This window comes from Salmo salar, chromosome 25 (assembly GCF_965601325.2).
Source record: "Salmo salar chromosome 25, fSalSal1, whole genome shotgun sequence".
Taxonomy (NCBI): domain Eukaryota; kingdom Metazoa; phylum Chordata; class Actinopteri; order Salmoniformes; family Salmonidae; genus Salmo; species Salmo salar.
Window position 1 is genome coordinate 28,948,168 of NC_138315.1, and position 19,765 is coordinate 28,967,932.

Genomic DNA, 19,765 nt, shown 5'->3' on the forward strand with positions numbered 1-19,765 from the left:
TTGTGTTGAGTCTCTCAACAGCTTGTAAGCCTATGTTATGCTCTCACATGATGTGGCCATTATGAGACCGTTGGTGACCGTAAGTTGTACCAGTTTATGTCCTATCCAGTGCCAATCTTCTTCTGCTTGGCACCTCACTGTGGAATGTCTTGGTCTGTGATAGACATGGTAATGACTTTAGCCTTCTGGCATTATGTGTAATAGGTACCTTTGTGTCCCATGTGCTTCAAGGCACAATCTGTAAACTTCCTGCTGTTCAACAGTCATTCCACTAATGCTAACCATTGATTATGTATGTTAGAGTATATCTTATTAATGCCTTATGAGCTTAATACAACTGTCTTACCCTTTGAAAATGTGATTTCAGTTTATATGGGTTGGTATAATGTGGCCTCTCTCTCCCATATGTCAATGAGCTCATTGACATGTCTGTGTTGTCAGATGGTATTTCTCTGTATTTTCTGGTCTCTTTCTGTGTCTGACTGCTCTGGTCTGTCCAGGTCTTCTGGTGGGAGCTCTGGACTCAGTGCTGGACTCCAATGCCCGGGTCACACCGTTCCGTATCCTTCTACAGATGCCTGGGTCACAGGTCAGCTGGACTATAGCTTGTGGTAAGCTCTCTGACATTTCTCTCCATTACTTTCTATCTCTCTGATTCTCATATGTGTCTGTCTCTCTCTCTAGCTTTCTCTTTCTCTCTCTGTGTATCTATCTCTCTGACGGGTGTTGTATGTGTGTGTGTGTGTTGTTATACAGGTGCTGCTGTTGGAGAGATGAACAGACATTGGGACTGGCTGGTCCAGAACCTACTCCACTCTCTCTCAGTGTTTGAGAACAAGGAGGATGTCGCCAGCTTCGTCAAAGGGAAAGTCAAGGTACTGTACTATTAGAACAAGACCTACTATAGACCTGTGATGCACTGTAAATACTTTGTAGGCCTACTATCGAAAATCACAGTATTCAACCTAATCTCAACTGTTGCTCTCTCTCCTCCTGACTTTCTTTTCTATTTGTGTCTCTTGCTCTCCTTTTATTTTCTCTTCCTCTTTTCTCTTTCTCTCATTTATTTCTCCTCCTCCCCCAGGGTCTGATAGCGGAGGAGGTAACGGGGAGGCAGGCGGCTAAGGAGGAGGAGCCTGAGAAGTTCCGGGAGACGCTGCTGAAGTTTGAGCTGTGTTTCGGCCTGCCCTCCTCAGAGAAGCTAGTCACCACCTACTCCTGCTGCTGCTGGAAGGGGCGGGTCCCCCGGCAGGGCTGGCTCTACCTCAGCATCAACCACATGGCCTTCTACTCCTTCCTGTTGGGAAAGGAAGGTCCGTCCCCTTAAATGCTCTTCCTTTCATTAGCACACAGAATAGCCCCCAGTCTTACTGGTTGTGAACTTTGAATGGTTGACCGCTTCTCTCTCCCTCAGTGAAGTTTGTGATCCCGTGGGCGGAGGTTACGAGGCTGGAGCGGGTCTCCACGGGCCTCATGACGGACATGGTGCGTGTGATGACGCGGCGGTGCCAGCGGGACTTCTCCATGTTCCTGAGCCTGGATGAGGCGTTTGGGGTCATTGGTCAGCTGGCTGACATCGCCCTGCGACGCCTGCTGGACAGTGAAGGCCTGGAGCTGGACCGAGTCCTCCAGCAGTCCTCCAACATCACCAAGAGGTCAGCGGGCAACGCAGAAAAAGTTAAAGTTGTATCGTATTGTAGTGTAAAGGAGGGCAGGGGATTTTGTGTGGTTGTATCATTCACTTTGTTCAGATTCACATCATCTGAGAGGATTAGAACAGTTGCTTGCCTGATTAATCAGTTTGATAAACAGTCATTTAATAAGGTTCTCATTCTTATCTGTTTTGGTCAAAAGAGACCTCATCAAGCGCTTCCTGAAAACCCCTCATATCTTAACTGATTTGCTTCCCTTTAGTTTCCGACCATCCTTTGTATAATCATAGCATCATAGTGCAACTGATCTTCCTTTGAGCCGAGAGGGACGTTCAGTCATGTTCTTCAGACAGACATTATATGAGGCTGATGAGCTCATAAAGACTTGTAAATACCTAGACTTTGCCCCTAGGTGTTTCAGCCATAACAGGAATACAGTGTATCGTGTTAGTCTATGGGAAAATATATTTTTTGTTTGTTCCACTGCCTGTGTTTTGGGTTCCGGCTGGTCTCAGAACAGTTGTGTAGTGATTGATGGGCCGCGTTCCACTTCGCTTCACAGCACTGCACCATACGTTATAAATCAGTGTTTGTCTCAGTGTGACTGGAAGGCCCTTCAGCTCTATCCTGTGGGAAATTATAACTTCACTTGGAGAGGTAGCTCATAAATACACCCCTGTTCTTCGTTCAGTCTTAGTTCTCTGTGTGTGTGTGTGCCTACATGCGTGTCTCAGTTCCACCTGTAGTACATTCACCATAACATTTTCAGTTTCAGGTTTTGTGTGTAAAATGACAGTTTGCGATGGTAAACATTGTACTTGAGCTGGGCTAGAGCATTTAGTTCTCTCTCTATGGGTGTAACAGACTGTTTAATAATCAATTTGGTGACTTCCTCACATTCAACCCTTGCCAAATGAGTTATCTTTTTGTCCCTCCCCATCATTCAAACTAGTGACTTTATGTAAATTCCGCATCACAATACCATAGCAGGAAGTGAAAAATTACCTGACCTAAATTGTAGTGACCAAAATAGTCTGCCTGTATCTAATTGTCTGTGGGTACATGTGGATTATTTCAAGAGCAACTCTTTTTAACCTCATTTATTATCTCCAGCACAAATTTTTCTCTTGCACAGGCTTGAGGTACACTCACTGAACTCTAGCCACACACTCACACATACTACACTGACACTCCAACACACACACACACACACACACACAGTAGTGAAGTACTTACGTAACAATACTTTAAAGTACTACTTAAGACTTTTTTTGGGTATCTGTACTTTACTATTTATATTTTTGACTACTTGTACTTCACTACATTCCTTAAGAAAATATTGTACTTTTTACTCCATACATTTTCCTTGACACCAAAAAGTACTCGTTACATTTTGAATGCTTAGCAGGTGTAATGAATTCTCAGGTAGGAAAAGGTGTAGATTCACACGCAGATGTTTATTAAGCCATCGCAGAAGGCAGGAATCGTGGTCACAGGCAATGATGAAACACAGGTAGGCAGTCAAAAACAATACCTCACAACCATACAAACAGAAAGAAATTAAGTAAATAGGGAGCTGATGAGACCAGGTGAGAAACAAACACAGGTGAAGTCAATGACCAAAAATGAAAGACAGGGTTACGTTCCAGAACACAAAGAAACAGGGCTACGTTCCAGAACACAAAGAAACAGGGCTACGTACCAGAACACAAACAGGGCTACGTTCCAGAACACAAAGAAACAGGGCTACGTTCCAGAACACAAAGAAACAGGGCTACGTTCCATAACACAAAGAAACAGGGCTATGTCCCAGAACACAAAGAAACAGGGCTACGTACCAGAACACAAAGAAACAGGGCTACGTTCCAGAACACAAAGAAACAGGGCTACGTTCCAGAACACAAAGAAACAGGGCTACGTTCCAGAACACAAAGAAACAGGGCTACGTTCCAGAACACAAAGAAACAGGGCTACGTTCCAGAACACAAAGAAACAGGGCTACGTTCCAGAACACAAAGAAACAGGGCTACGTTCCAGAACACAAAGAAACAGGGCTACGTTCCAGAACACAAAGAAACAGGGCTACGTTCCAGAACACAAAGAAACAGGGCTATGTCCCAGAACACAAAGAAACAGGGCTATGTCCCAGAACACAAAGAAACAGGGCTACGTTCCAGAACACAAAGAAACAGGGCTACGTTCCAGAACACAAAGAAACAGGGCTATGTCCCAGAACACAAAGAAACAGGGCTACGTACCAGAACACAAAGAAACAGGGCTACGTTCCAGAACACAAAGAAACAGGGCTACGTTCCAGAACACAAAGAAACAGGGCTACGTTCCAGAACACAAAGAAACAGGGCTACGTTCCAGAACACAAAGAAACAGGGCTACGTTCCAGAACACAAAGAAACAGGGCTACGTTCCAGAACACAAAGAAACAGGGCTACGTTCCAGAACACAAAGAAACAGGGCTATGTCCCAGAACACAAAGAAACAGGGCTACGTACCAGAACACAAAGAAACAGGGCTACGTTCCAGAACACAAAGAAACAGGGCTACGTTCCAGAACACAAAGAAACAGGGCTACGTTCCAGAACACAAAGAGGGCTACGTTCCAGAACACAAAGAGGGCTACGTTCCAGAACACAAAACAGGGCTACGTTCAAGAACACAAAGAAAAAGAACACAAGGTTGACTAAGAAAAGAAAAGCAGAACCTTACAGCAGGACAGGAAAATTGTCAAATTCAAGCACTTATCAACCGAACATCCCTGGTCATCTCTACTGCCTCTGATCTGGTGGACTCACTAAACACGTTTTTAAATTATGTGTGAAAGTTGAAGTGTGCCCGTGGCTTTCCGTAAATTAAAAAAAAACAAGAAAATAGTGCCATCAGGTTTTTTTTACATAAGGAAATTTAAATTATTTATACTTTTACTTTTGATACTTAAGTATATTTTAAAACAAATACTTTTAGACTCATACTCAAGAAGAATTTTGCTTTTACTTTTACTTGAGTCATTTTCTATTAAGGTACTTTTACTCAAGTATGACAGTTGGGTACTTTTTCCACGACTGCAGATATACATTCACAATCCTTCACACTCTTCACATACGCTGCTGCTACTCTCTGTTTATTATCTATGCAGTCACTTTATCCCTACCTACATGTACACTACTGGTCAAAAGTTTTCGAACGCCTACTCATTCAAGGGTTCTTTATTTTTACTATTTTCTACATTGTAAAATAATAGTGAAGACATCAAAACTATGAAATAACACATATGGATCATCTAGTAACCAAAAAAGTGTTAAACAAATCAAAATATATTTTATATTTGAGATTCTTCAAATAGCCACCCTTTGCCTTGATGACAGCTTTGCACACTCTTGGCATTCTCTCAACCAGCTTCATGAGGTAGTCACCTGGAATGCATTTCAATTAACAGGTGTGCCTTGTTAAAAGTTAATTTGTGGAATTTCTTTCCATCTTAATGCATTTGAGCCAATCAGTTGTGTTGTGACAAGGTAAGGGGGTATACAGAAGATTGCCCTATTTGGTAAAATACCAAGTCCATATTATGGCAAGAACAGCTCAAATAAGCAAAGACAAACCATCATAACTTTCAGATATGAAGGTCAGTCAATACGGAACATTTCAAGAACTTTGAAAGTTTCTTCAAATGCAGTTGCAAAAGCCATCAAGCGCTATGATGAAACTGGCTCTCATGAGGACCGCCAGAGGAAAGGAAGACCCAGAGTTACCTCTGCTGCAAAGGATAAGTTCCTTAGAGTTACAAGCCTCAGAAATTGCAGCCCAAATAAATGCTTCACAGCGTTCAAGTAACATACACATGTCAGCATCAACTGTTCACAGGAGACTGTGTGAATCAGGCCTTCATGGTCAAATTGCTGCAAAGAAACCACTACTAATGGACACCAATAGGAAGAAGGGACTTGCTTGGGCCAAGAAACACGACCAATGGACATTAGACCGGTGGAAATTTGTCCTTTGGTCTGGAGTCTAAATTGGAGATTTTTGGTTCCAACTGCCGTGTCTTTGTGAGACGCGGTGTGGGTGAACGGATGATCTCTGCATGTGTATTTCCCACCGTAAATGCTTTACGAGGAGGTAGTGTTATGGTGTGGGGGTGCTTTACTGGTGACACTGTGATTTATTTAGAATTCAAAGCACAGTTAACCTGTCACGTCCTGACCAGTAAAGGGTTCATTTGTCATTGTAGTATGGTCAGGGCGTGGCAGGGGGTGTTGTTTTTGTGTGTTTTGGGGTTGGTTTATTTAGAGGGGATTTGTTCTAGTTTTCATTTTCTATGTCCGTTTTCTATGTGTGGCCGAGTATGGTTTCCAATCAGAGGCAGGTGTCTTTCATTGTCTCTGATTGGAAGCCATACTTAGGCAGCCCTTTTTTCCTTTGGGTTTGTGGGTGGTTGTTTTCTGTATAGCCTGTGTGCCTTACGGAGCTGTTTTGTCGTTTGTTTATTTTGTTTGAGTGTTCTCTCTAAATAAAGAAAAGAAGATGAGCACAACCCGCTGCGCCTTGGTCTGTCCCTTACGACGCTTATGACAGAACCACCCACCAAAAAAGGACCAAGCAGCGGAAGAAGGAGCAGCAGAATGGACATGGGAGCAGATAATGGACGGCAAGGGACCCTGGACATGGGAAGAGATCCAGAAGGGATGGAATCGCCGTCTATGGGAAGAAGTGGAGGCAGCAAGAGCAGAGCGGCGACGAGAGGAGGCTCTAAATGCACCTAAAGGCAAGACAGAGAGGCAGCCCCAACATTTGTTTGGGGGGGGGGGGCACAAGGGGAGTTGGGCAGGGTCAGGATGGAGTCCTGAGACAACTTCCCGGGCTTACTATGAGGAGCAAGTGATGGAGCAGACACCGTATTTTGCGGTGACGCGCACTGTGTCATCAGGGCGCATACAAAGGCCGGTGCGAACTGTGCCCGCACCCCGCAGTGATCGAGCTGAGTTGAGTATCCAACCAGGGTGGGTTGTGCAGGTCGTGCGCTCCAGACCTGCAGTGCGCCTCCAAGATCCAGTGTACCCTGTCTCTGCTCCGCGCACTCTACCTCCAGTGCATCACCAGAGCCCAATACGCCCTGTTCCTGCTCCCCGCACTAGCCTGAAGGTGTGTGTGACTAGCCTGGCGCCTCCTATGCCAGCCCCACGTAGCAGACCTCCAGTGCGCCACCATAGCCCGGTAAGGCCAGTGCCTGCTGTGAGCACGCGGTCCGAAGTACGTCTCCCCAGTCCGGTGAGACCAGTTCCAGCGCCCCGAAGGAAGCCTCTAGTGATGGTCAATGGTCCGACGTCTCCAGCGATAATCTACGGCATGAAGCCTGCAGGGATGATCCATGGCCCGGAGCCTGTAGTGTTAATCCATGGCACGAAGCCTCCAGTGATGAACCATGGCCCGGAGCCCGTAGGGATGATCCATGGCACGAAGCCTCCAGTGATAACACATGGCCCGGAGCCTCCAGTGATGATCCATGGCATAAAGTCTCCAGTGATTATCCATGACGCGGAACCAGTAGTGATGACCCATGGCACGGAGCCTGCAGTGAAGGTCCCCAGTCCGGAACCTACAGAGACGTTCTTCAGCGCGGAGCCTCCAGCGACGTTCCTCAGCCCGGAGCCTCCAGCGACATTCCTCACCCCGGGGCCTCCAGCGACATTCCTCAGCCCGGGGCCTCCAGCGACACCTCTCAGCCCGGGGCCTCCAGCGACACCTCTCAGCCCGGGGCCTCCAGCAACACCGCGCAGCCCAGGGCCTCCAGCGACGGTCTGCAGCCAAGAGCCTTCAGCGGTGGTCTGCAGCTAAGAGCCTTCAGCGGTGGTCTGCAGCTAAGAGCCTTTAGCGGTGGTCTGCAGCCAAGGGCCTTCAGCGGTGGTCTGCAGCCAAGAGCCTTCAGCGGTGGTCTGCACCCCAGATTCAGAACGGGAGCTACGCCCAGAGCCAGAGCCACCTCCGTAGTGGGAGGATTGGCGAAGGGGGGGGGTGTAGCACAGGAACCGTCGTTGACGGTGGCCACCCTCCCTTCCCTCCCTTTAGGTTTGGGGTTGTTTTTGTGTTTTTTTTGTTTTGAGGTGCAGTCAGGGTCTGCACCTTTGGGGCGGGGGGTACTGTCACGCCCTGACCAGTAAAGGGGTCATTTGTCATTGTAGTATGGTCAGGGCGTGGCAGGGGGGTATTGTTTTTGTGTGTTTTGGGGTTGGTTTATTTAGAGGGGATTTGTTCTAGTTTTCATTTTCTATGTTCGTTTTCTATGTGTGGCCGAGTATGGTTTCCAATCAGAGGCAGGTGTCTTTCATTGTCTCTGATTGGAAGCCATACTTAGGCAGCCCTTTTTTCCTTTGGGTTTGTGGGTGGTTGTTTTCTGTATAGCCTATGTGCCTTACGGAGCTGTTTTGTCGTTTGTTTATTTTGTTTGAGTGTTCTCTCTAAATAAAGAAAAGAAGATGAGCACTATACCCGCTACGCCTTGATCTGTCCCTTACGACGCTTATGACAGAACTACTGTGGCTACCACAGCATTCTGCAGCGATACATCAACCCATCTGGTTTGGGCTTAGTAGGACTATAATTTGTTTTTCAACAGGGCAATGACCCAACACACCTTTAGGCTGTGTAAGGGCTATTTGACCCAGAAGGAGAGTGATGGAGTGCTGCATCAGATGACCTGGCCTCCACAATCCCCCAACCTCAACCAAATTGAGATGGTTTGAGATGAGTCTGACCACAGAGTGAAGGAAAAGCAGCCAACAAGAGCTCAGCATATGTGGGAACTTCTTCAAGACTGTTGGAAAAGGATTCCTGGTGAAGCTGATTGAGAGAATGCCAAGAGTGTGCAAAGCTGTCATAAATGCAAAGGGTGGCTACTTTGAAGAATCTCAAATATAAAATATATTTAGATTTGTTTAACATTTTTTTGGTAACTACATGATTCCATATTATCAGGTATTAAGGTAAGACCCAGATGCAGACCACATCGAATAAACATATTTCAACAGGGGCAGGCGATAGACAGGTCAAGGCAGGCAGCATTCAGTAAACCAGATGTGGGGCAACAGTACCGGACGGCAGGCAGGCTCAGGGTAAGGCAGATGTCGGTGATCCAGAGGGGGGCAAAGGGACAGGTCGGCAGGCAGTCTCAGGGTCAGGCAGAGTGGTCAGGTAGGCGGGCTCAGAGTCAGGACAGGCAAGGGTCAAAACCAGGAGGGTGAGAAAAGAGAGACTGGAAAAAGCAGGAGATGAGACACAAAACGCTGGTTGACCCGAACAAACAAGACGAACTGGCAACAGACAAACAGAGAACACAGGTATAAATACACAGGGGATATTGGGGAAGATGGGCGACACCTGGAGGGGGGTGGAGACAATCACCAAGACAGGTGAAACAGATCAGGGTGTGACACGTGTTATTTCATAGTTTGATGTCTTCACTATTATTATGCAATGTAGAAAATAGTACAAATAAAGAAAAATCCTTGAGTGAGTAGGTGTTCTAAAACTTTTGGCCGGTAGTGTACATATTACCTCAATTACCCCGTACCCCAGCACATTGACTCAGTACTGGTACCCCTTGTATATAGCCTCATTATTGTTAATTTATTGTGTTACTATTTTTCATTTAGTTAAATTAGTAAATTATTATTTTATTTATTTTTTGTCCACCTATTTGTCCCCAATTTTGTGATATCCAATTGTGATCCAGTTACGATCTTGTCTCATTGCTGCAACTCCCGAATGGGCTTGGGTGCGACGAAGGTCGAGTCATGCATCCACCGAAACATGACCCGCCAAACTGCTCTCCTTAACACCCGCCCGCTTAACCTGGAAGCCAGCTGCACCAATGTGTCAGAGGAAACACCGTTCAACTGACGATCGGAGTCAGCCTGCAGGCACTGCAATGCAGTGCCTTAGGCGTCACTAGAACACAATGAGCCAAGTAAAGCTCCCCCTGGCCAAACCCTCCCCTAACCCGGATGACGCTGGGCCAATTTTGCGCCGCCCTATGGGACCCCCGGTCACGGCCGGATGTGACACAGCCTGGGGTCGAACCTGGATCTGTAGTGACACCTCAAGCACTGCGATGCAGTGCCTTAGACCGCTGCGCAACTCGGGAGGCTCCAATTGGTAAGGTCTGCACCTGTTGTATTCGGCGCATGTGACAAATAACATTTGATTTGAAAACGCGTTTCTATGATCATCGGTTAAAAAGATAAGAACAAAAGGTCCTAAAAAACAGGGTAGGATTAAAAGTAAAGAAACAGTGATTTTCAAAACCTGCAATGAGTTTCTAGCCATAGGGAGGGTATTTTCTTGCTCCCCACGTCACCGTGAATCTCATAGTGTTTGAAAATCAACGTTTTTTAAAATGTTTAAACTTTTGATGATGTCATTGAATAGAAGTAAATGTAGAAATATGCCATTTCCACATATGTAGACACTTGTATGGTGCTGGAGATAATGAAAATGAGATTGAAAAGTGGTGGAATTACCATTCAAGTGTTCCTGACTCTCTCAGTCAGAAATGTCTGGGTCACAAGGCAACAAGGCCGTGAGGATTCACACACAATCTCTCATTTACACTCTCCCTGTCTCTATACTGGAGGTTGAATTCCTAGCTGTCGCTCATTTGCAACAGAACGTTTCACTGTTTGTGTCACACTGTATCTCTTTCCCCCCTGCCAGCTAAGTATCTCTTTCTGAGTGTCCCTCTAACTCTTCACCCTCAGGGTTCTGGAGGAGCAGGCGTTGAGGACATATGTCCTAGCTCTATTTCGGCTACCGCGGGGCGAACGTCTTCAGGAGGTGGCGCTGTGTTCAGTGTGGACGCCCCATGCCCGCTGTCACACGACAGGAACACTCTTCACCACCGACAGCTACCTATGCTTCGCCAGCCGAGAGGAGGGCCACTGCAGCCTGCTTATCCCTCTCTCAGAGGTACCCATAGTACCATATTTCAGTGCCTCCCTATTTGATTTATAGAAAGGTCTCACACAAAAATCCCTCACATGTTCCTCTAGCCTAGCTCCTAAGGTTAATCCAGCCTTCCCAGAGGAGAGCCTTTATCTGTGTACTGCAGTGTATTTTGTGCTAGAGGTGGTGTATTTTGGAGGGGTGGTGTATTTTGGCTTCTCAAACATACTATGTTGACCCTGCTTCTCTGCTGGTTAAAGTGTAACGCAGGTGGAATGTGGCTACTGCTGTTTACACAGTGTTGTTGGAAGTGTTAGAGTTTACACCTTTAGCTTTACCATGGTTATCTACATTATATACCAGTCAGTCATACATTAAGCTATATATAGATGTATTTTCTGGCTCTGCTATGCATAAAAGTTATTCATAGTTTATTACTGTGTTATTACTGTTTTACAAGTAAATAGCGCTACAGTCATTTCTTTGGCTGTTCACCTTTGACCCCTGTCTCCTCCTGTTTTATTGTCAGGTGATCTCCATAGAGAAGGCGGAGAGCACCAGCCTGCTGCCGAACCCAGTGATCGTCAGCGTGAGGAGTAAGAAAGCCTTCCAGCTGATCGAGCTGCAGGACAGAGACAGCCTGGTGGACAGCCTGACATCACGCCTCAGAGCCCTGCAATGGAAATACTCCATGTTCCGCAGCAAGAAATCTCTGGTATGCTACAGCAACACTACTAACTGCTAAATGTCTGTTGTCAATTACACACATCATATCTCATGGTGATGCCCAACAGGCCTAGTCCACAAAGCAGAATTACTGTATATTAATTGTGTATATTTGACTAATTCTGGTGTTTGGTTGCTCCAGACCTCCTCGTCTCCCTACTACACCTTCTGCTATGACACCATGTACTGTGACGGGGAGGATATCGAGGAGAGACCACTACGTCAAACAATGAACACAGAGGCTCTGATGGCATGCTACCATCACTCTCAACTTGACCCCAACAACAGCATGGCTGTGAGTATGGAAACTGGTGCCCCATAGGCTGTAGCCCTGATATGAATAGGGACTCTATTATTATGGTGTTTAGATAGCAGATACCATAATAATGGTGGCTGCAGCCATATCAGAACTACATTGGCCAATGATGTTTAGCATTGTGAATTAGGACTGGTTTAAGGTTTAGCTTGGTTTCCAGTTTCTAGTTGAAGTAGGGTGATTCTTGAATTCCGGTGGTAAATGCTGTCTCTTAATTTTGGCACCATGTAAAAACACTTTAAAATTACAAAAACATTACAAATAATACATTTTCAATTTATTTGACTGTTATTTAATAAGAGCATATGTAAGTCCTTTATACTGCAAAACATTTATGTGTATGCATTGTAAAAACTACTGGGGGCAAGAAAATTGGCTTGTCCCACTGGTGATTGTAACGGGCGTCGTAAGGATTGGACCAAGGTGCAGCGGGAACGTGCATACTCGTCTTCTTTATTGAATTTAAAAGAAGGGAAAAACAAACAACTCACGTATACAAAAACAACGAACGACATAAAACAGTCCTGTTAGGTGCACAGACACCAAAACAGGAGACAACTACCCACAAATCCCATTACAAAAACCACCCCTATACATAGGACCTTCAATCAGAAGCAACGAGGAGCAGCTGCTTCCAATTGAAGGTCAACCCCATTAACTAAACATAGAAATAGAAAGACTAGAACTAACATAGAAATAAACTGACAAGAACATAGCCCAACACACCCCGAAACACTCTAAACAAACACCCCTCTTACATAGGAACATAGCCCAACAAACCCCGAACCACATCAAACAAACACCCCCCTGCCACGCCCTGACCAAACTACAATAACAAATAACCCCTTAACTGGTCAGGACGTGACAGTGATATGTAGAGCGAGGTATAGTGACATGTTTTGGGGATTTAGAGATATCTATCTATTATTTTGAATCCTAGACAGTGAACAAAAATATTTAATATATTGTATAGATCAACAAAAACAAATACGGCTATTAAAATACCCTTTTTTTACCAGTATAATGTGTGTCACTCAGTTTTATGTCATTGGTGTTACCGCCTTATTTACTGCTGCTCTTTAAATAATTAAAGAACAGCAGTAAATAACAATAGCTGGGCTATATACAGGGGGTACCGGTACAGAGTCAATGTGTCAATGTGTGGGGGCACCGGTGTCAAGGTAATTGAGGTAATATGTACAGTCGTGGCCAAAACTTTTGAGAATGACATAAATATACATTTTCACTAAGTTTGCTGCTTCAGTGTTTTTAGATATTTTTGTCAGATGTTACTATGGTATACTGAAGTATAATTACAAGCATTTCATAAGTGTCAAAGGCTTTTATTGACAATTACATGAAGTTGATGCAAAGAGTCAATATTTGCAGTCTTCTTTTTCAAGACCTTTGCAATCCGCCCTGGCATGCTGTCAATTAACTTCCGGGCCACATACTGACTGATGGCAGCCCATTCTTGCATAATCAATGATTGGAGTTTGTCAGAATTTGTGGGTTGTCCACCCGTCTCTTGAGGATTGACCACAAGTTCTCGATGGGATTAAAGTCTGGGGAGTTTCCTGGCCATGGACCCAAAATATTGATGTTTTGTTCCCCGAGCCACTTAGTTATCACTTTTGCCTTATGGCAAGGTGCTCCATCATGCTGGAAAAGGCATTGTTCATCACCAAGCTGTTCCTGGATGGTTGGGAGAAGTTGCTCTCTGAGGATGTGTTGGTACCATTCTTTATTCATGGCTGTGTTCTTAGGCAAAATTGTGAGTGAGCCCACTCCCTTGGCTGAGAAGCAACCCCACACATGAATGGTCTCAGGATGCTTTACTGTTGGCATGACACAGGACTGATGGTAGCGCTCACCTTGTCTTCTCCGGACAAGCTTTTTTCCGGATGCCCCAAACAATCGGAAAGGGGATTCATCAGGAAAAAATGACTTTACCCCAGTCCTCAGCAGTCCAATCCCTGTACCTTTTGTAGAATATCAGTTGTCCCTGATGTTTTTCCTGGAGAGAAGTGGCTTCTTTGCTGCCCTTCTTGACACCAGGCCATCCTCCAAAAGTCTTTGCCTCACTTTGCATGCAGATGCACTCACACCTGCCTGCTGCCATTCCTGAGCAAGCTCTGTACTGGTGGTGCCCCGATCCCGCAGCTGAATCAACTTTAGAAGACGGTCCTGGCGCTTGCTGGACTTTCTTGGGCGCCCTGAAGCCTTCTTCACAACAATTGAACCACTCTCCTTTGAAGTTCTTGACGATCCGATAAATGGTTGATTTAGGTGTAATCTTATTGGCAGCAATATCCTTGCCTGTGAAGCCCTTTTTGTGCAAAGCGATGATGACGGCACGTGTTTCCTTGCAGGTAACCATGTTTGACAGAGGAAGAACAATGATTCCAAGCACCGCCCTCCTTTTGAAGCTTCCAGTCTGTTATTCGAACTCAATCAGCATGACAGAGTGATCTCCAGCCTTGTCCTCGTCAACACTCACACCTGTGTTAACGAGAGAATCACTGACATGATGTCAGCTGGTCCTTTTGTGGCAGGGCTGAAATGCAGTGGAAATGTTTTGGGGGATTCAGTTAATTTGCATGGCAAAGAGGGACTTTGCAATTAATTGCAATTCATCTGATCACTCTTCATAACATTCTGGAGTATATGCAAATTGGCATCATACAAACTGAGGAAGCAGACTTTGTGAAAATGTATATTTGTGTCATTCTCAAAACCTTTGGCCACAACTGTACATGAAGGTAGAGTTATTAAAGTAACTATGCAAAGATATTAACAGAGAGTAGCAGCAGCGTAGAAGGGGGGGGGGCCTTGCAAATAGTCTGGGTAGCTATTTAATTAGCTGTTCAGGAGTCTTATGGCTTGGGGGTAGAAGCTGTTTAGAAGTCTCTTGGACCTAGATGTGGTGCTCTGGTACCGCTTGCCGTGCGGTAGCAGAGAGAACAGTCTATGGCTAGTGTGGCTGGAGTCTTTGACAATTTTTAGGGTCTTTCTCTGACCCTGCCTGGTATAGAGGTCCTGGATGGAAGGAAGGTTGGCCCTGGGGATGTACTGGGCCGTATGCACTACCCTCTGTAGTGCCTTGCGGTCGTAGGCCACAGGCAGTGATGCAACCCGTCAGGATGCTCTCGATGGTACAGCTGTAAAGCTGTAAAAACTTTTGAGGATCTGAGGACCCATGCCAAATCTTTTCAGTCTCCTGAGGGGGAATAGGTTTTCTCATGCCCTCTTCACGACTGTCTTGGTGTGCTTGGACCATGTTAGTTTGTTGGTGATGTGACGCCAAGGAACTTGAAGCTCTGAACCTACTCCACTACAGCCCCGTCGATGAGAATGGGGGCGTGCTCGGTCCTCCTTTTCCTGTAGTCCACAATCATCTTCTTTGTCTTGGTCACGTAGAGGTAGAGGTTGTTGTCCTTGCACCACACGGTCAGGTCTCTGACCTCCTCCCTATATGCTGTCTCATCGTTGCCAGGGATCAGGCCTACCACTGTTGTGTCATCAGCAAACTTAATGATGGTGTTGGAGTCGTGCCTGGCCGTGCAGTCATGAGTGAACAGGGAGTACAGGAGGGGACTGAGCACACACCCCTGAGGGGCCCCCGTGTTGAGGATCAGCGTAGCGGATGTGTTGTTACCTACCCTCACCACCTGGGGGCGGCCCGTCAGGAAGTCCAGGATCCAGTTGCAGAGGGAGGTGTTTAGTCCCAGGGTCCTTAGCTTATAGTGTTGAACGCTTAGCTGTAGTCAATGAATAGCATTCTCCCATAGGTGTTCCTTTTGTCCAGGTGTGAAAGGGCAGTGTGGAGTGCAATAGAGATTGCATCATCTGTGGATCTGTTGGTGCAGTATGCAAATTTGGGTGGGTCTAGGGTTTCTGGGATAATGGTGTTAATGTGAGCCATGACCAGCCTTTCAAAGCATTTCATGGCTACAGACATGAGTGCTACGGGTCGGTAGTCATTTAGGCAGGTCACCTTAGTGTTCTTGGGCACAGGGACTATGGTGGTGTGCTTGAAACATGTTGGTATTACAGACTCAGACAGGGAGAGATCGAAAATGTCAGTGAAGACACTTGCCAGTTGGTCAGCGCATGCTCGGAGTACACGTTCTGGTAATCCGTCTGGCCCTGCGGCCTTGTGAATGTTGACCTGTTTAAAGGTCTTACTCACATCGGCTGCGGAGAGCGTGATCACACAGTCATCCGGACCAGCTAGTGCTCTCATGCATGTTTCAGTGTTGCTTGCCTCAAAGCGAGCATAGAAGTTATTTAGCTTGTCTGGTAGGCTCGTGTCACTGGGCAGCTCTCGGCTGCGCTTCCCTTTGTAGTCTGTAATAGTTTGCAAGCCCTGCCACATCCGACGAGCGTCGGAGCCGGTGTAGTACGATTCGATTTAGTCCTGTATTGACACTGCCTGTTTGATGGTTCGTCAGAGGGCATAGCGGGATTTCTTATTAGCTTCCGGGTTAGAGTCCCACTCCTTGAAAGCGGCAGCTCTACCCTTTAGCTCAGTGTGAATGTTGCCTGTAATCTATGGCTTCTGGTTGGGGTATGTACAGTTGAAGTGGGAAGTTTACATACACCTTAGCCAAATACATTTAAACTCAGTTTTTCACAATTCCTGACATTTAATCCTAGTACAAATTCCCTGTCTTCGGTCAGTTAGGATCACCACTTTATTTTAAGAATGTGAAATGTCAGAATAATTGTAGAGAAAATGATTTCAGTTTTCATTTCTTTCATCACATTCCGTGGGTCAGAAGTTACATACACTCAATTAGTATTTGGTAGGATTGCCTTTAAATTGTTTAACTTGGGTCAAACGTTTCAGGTAGCCTTCCACAAGCTTCCCACAATAAGTTGGGTGAATTTTGGCCCATTCCTGCTGACAGAGCTGGTGTAACTGAGTCAGGTTTGTAGGCCGCCTTGCTCGCACACGCTTTTTCAGTTCTGCCTACAAATGTTCTATAGGATTGAGGTCAGGGCTTTGTGATGGCCACTCCAATACCTTGACTTTGTTGTCCTTAAGCCATTTTGCCACAACTATGGAAGTATGCTTGGGGTCATTGTCCATTTGGAAGACCATTTGTGACCAAGCTTTAACTTCCTGACGGATGTCTTGAGATGTTGCTTCAATATATCCACATAATTTTCATCCCTCATGATGCCATCTATTTTGTGACGTGCACCAGTCCCTCCTGCAGCAAAGCACACCCACAACATGATGCTGCCACCCCTGTGCTTCACGGTTGGGATGGTGTTCTTCGGCTTGCAAACATCCCCCTTTTTCCTCCAAACATAACGATGGTCATTATGGCCAAACAGTTTCATCAGAACAGAGGACATTTCTCCAAAAAGTACGATCTTTGTCCCCATGTGCAGTTGCAAACCGTAGTCTGGCTTTTTTTGTGGCGGTTTTGGAGCATTGGCTTCTTCCTTGCTGAGCGGCCTTTCAGGTTATGTCGATATAGGCCTCGTTTTACTGTGGCTATAAATGCATTTGTACCTGTTTCCTCCAGTATCTTCACAAGGTCCTTTGCTGTTCTGGGACTGATTTGAACTTTTCGCACCAAAATACGTTCATCTTTAGGAGACAAAGAGCGGTATGACGGCTGCGTGGTCCCATTGTGTTTATATTTGCGTACTATTGTTTGTACAGATGAACGTGGTACCTTCAGGCGTTTGGAAATTGCTCCCAAGGATGAACCAGACTTGTGGAGGTCTACATTTCTTTTCTGAGGTCTTGGCTGATTTATTTTGATTTTCCAATGATGTCAAGCAATGAGGCACTGAGTTTGAAAGTAGGCCTTGAAATACATCCACAGGTACACCTCCAATATACTCAAATGATGTCAATTAGCCTATCAGAAGCTTCTGAAGCCATGACATCATTTTCTGGAATTTTCCAAGCTGTTTAAAGGCACAGTCAACTTAGAGTATGTAAACTTCTGACCCACTGGAATTGTGATACAGTGAATTATAAGTGAACTAATCTGTCTGTAAACAATTGTTGGAAAGATTACTTGTGTCATTGCACAAGTTAGATGTCCTAACCGACTTGCCAAAACTCTAGTTTGTTAACAAGACATTTGTGGAGTGGTTGAAAACGAGTTTTAATGACTCCAAACTAAGTGTATGTAAACTTCCGACTTCAACTGTACGTACAGTCACTGTGGGGACGACGTCCTCGATGCACTTATTGATAAAGTCAGTGACTGATGTGGTGTACTCCCCAATGCCACCGGAAGAATCCCAGAACATATTCCAGTCTGTGCTAGCAAAACAATTTTGTAGTTTTGCATCTGTTTCATCTGACCACTTTTTTTGTAGACTGAGTCACTGGTGCTTCCTGCTTAAATTTTTGCTTTTAAGCAGGAATCAGGAGGATAGAATTATGGTCAGATTTGCCAAATGGAGGGCGAGGGAGAGCTTTGTATGTGTTTCTGTGTGTGGAGTAAAAGGTGGTCTAGAATGTTTTTCCTTCTGGTTGCACATATAACCTCTAAAACAGTGTACATGATTGATTTATTTGTTCCAAAGTGTATTGGTGTTAGACAATTTAAATGAAGGTAAATAACATTGTGAGCAAAATTATGAATCATATCAGTTTAGTAAATTATTTTTAAAGAATTGAGGAACTTTTGTGGCATTAATTTCATAAAATACTAATTTACCTAAATTGTCTCATTGGTGTTACCATGATTCATGTTACTACTCCTAATAGTCGCACAATGTTATCATAATATTAAAAATATATATTTAAAGTCATTAAGCTACCATATTCGTAAATTTAGGATGGGAAGATGTACCCCCATACATAAAAAACAAATGCCAACATAATTCAAGAACGACACAGCAACTCCTTTGTTGTTGTCATACCAAAAATGTAGTAAAACGAATCAGAAACAGACTGGAAACCAGGGTATGCTAAATGTGATATAGTGGCAGGCCTGGGATGAAGTTGTGACTCAGTACATCTCTTTTATTATTTACACATATTGATCCCTGTTCTCCCCCTGGCTGGCATCCTGGGTAACTTGACCTCCTAATACAGGCCACGGCTATTGTGGTTAATAGTGCTAAGAATGTGCTTACAGTTCAATACTCGGTTTGCTGAAGGTTGTGTGTGTCCTGTAGACCATGGAGCAGGTGAAAGAGCGTCTGTGGGAGGACCACTTCCCAGAGTACGGTCGAGGTGTCCACATGTTCCGCACAGAGAAGATCCAGAAGCTGGTTGCCATGGGGATACCAGAGTCGCTACGGGGAGAGCTGTGGATGACCTTCTCTGGTGAGGGACGGAGGAGTCTGAGGTCATTGGTTACTATAACAACATGACCAAAAGTATGTGGACACTTGCTCGTTGAACATCTCATTCTAAAATCATGGGCATTAATATGGAGTTGGTCCCCCCTTTGCTGCTATAACAGCCTCCACCGTTCTGGTAAGGCTTTCCACTAGATATTGGAACATTGCTGTGGAGACTTGCTTCCATTCAGCCATAAGCATTAGTGAGGTCGGGCACTGATGTTGGGTGATTAGGCCTGGCTCGCAGTCGGTGTTCCAATTCATCCCAAAGGTGTTCGATGGGGTTGAAGTCAGGGCTCTGTGCAGGCAAGTCAAGTTCTTCAACACCGATCTTGACAAACCATTTCTGTATGGACCTTGCTTTGTGCATGGGGGCATTTTCATGCTGAAACAGAAAAGGGCCTTCACCAAACTGTTGCCACAAATTTGGATGCACAGAATTGTCTAGAATGTCATTGTATGCTGTAACGTTAAGATTTCCCTTCACTGGAACTAAGGGGCCATGAAAAACAGCCCCATTATTCCTCCTCCACCAAACTTTACAGTTGGCAACATGCATTCGGTTAGGTAGCGTTATCCTGGCATCTGCCAAACCCAGATTCGTCCATCGTACTGCCAGATGATGAAGCGGGATTCATCATTCATCACAGAGAACGCGTTTCCACTGCTCCAGAGTCCAATGGCGGCAAGCTTTACACCACTCCAACAGACGCTTGGCATTGTGCATGATGTTCTTAGGCTTGTGTGCGGCTGCTCGGCCATGGAAAATCTTTTCATGAAGCTCCCGACGAAC

General features: G+C 45.3%; 1 protein-coding gene across 2 annotated transcripts in view; it reads left to right on the top strand.

Annotated features, from left to right (window-relative positions):
- Positions 1-19,765, top strand: part of LOC106586480 (TBC1 domain family member 8) — a 28,660-nt gene that overhangs the window by 2,211 nt on the left and 6,684 nt on the right. For both annotated transcript variants that reach the window (XM_014173841.3, XM_014173842.3), the window contains exons 2-9: positions 501-611; positions 757-875; positions 1,085-1,313; positions 1,415-1,655; positions 10,421-10,628; positions 11,134-11,319; positions 11,473-11,625; positions 18,805-18,955. In XM_014173841.3, the coding sequence (XP_014029316.1) occupies positions 501-611; positions 757-875; positions 1,085-1,313; positions 1,415-1,655; positions 10,421-10,628; positions 11,134-11,319; positions 11,473-11,625; positions 18,805-18,955 (1,398 nt within the window). The remainder of the gene's footprint in view (positions 1-500; positions 612-756; positions 876-1,084; positions 1,314-1,414; positions 1,656-10,420; positions 10,629-11,133; positions 11,320-11,472; positions 11,626-18,804; positions 18,956-19,765) is intronic.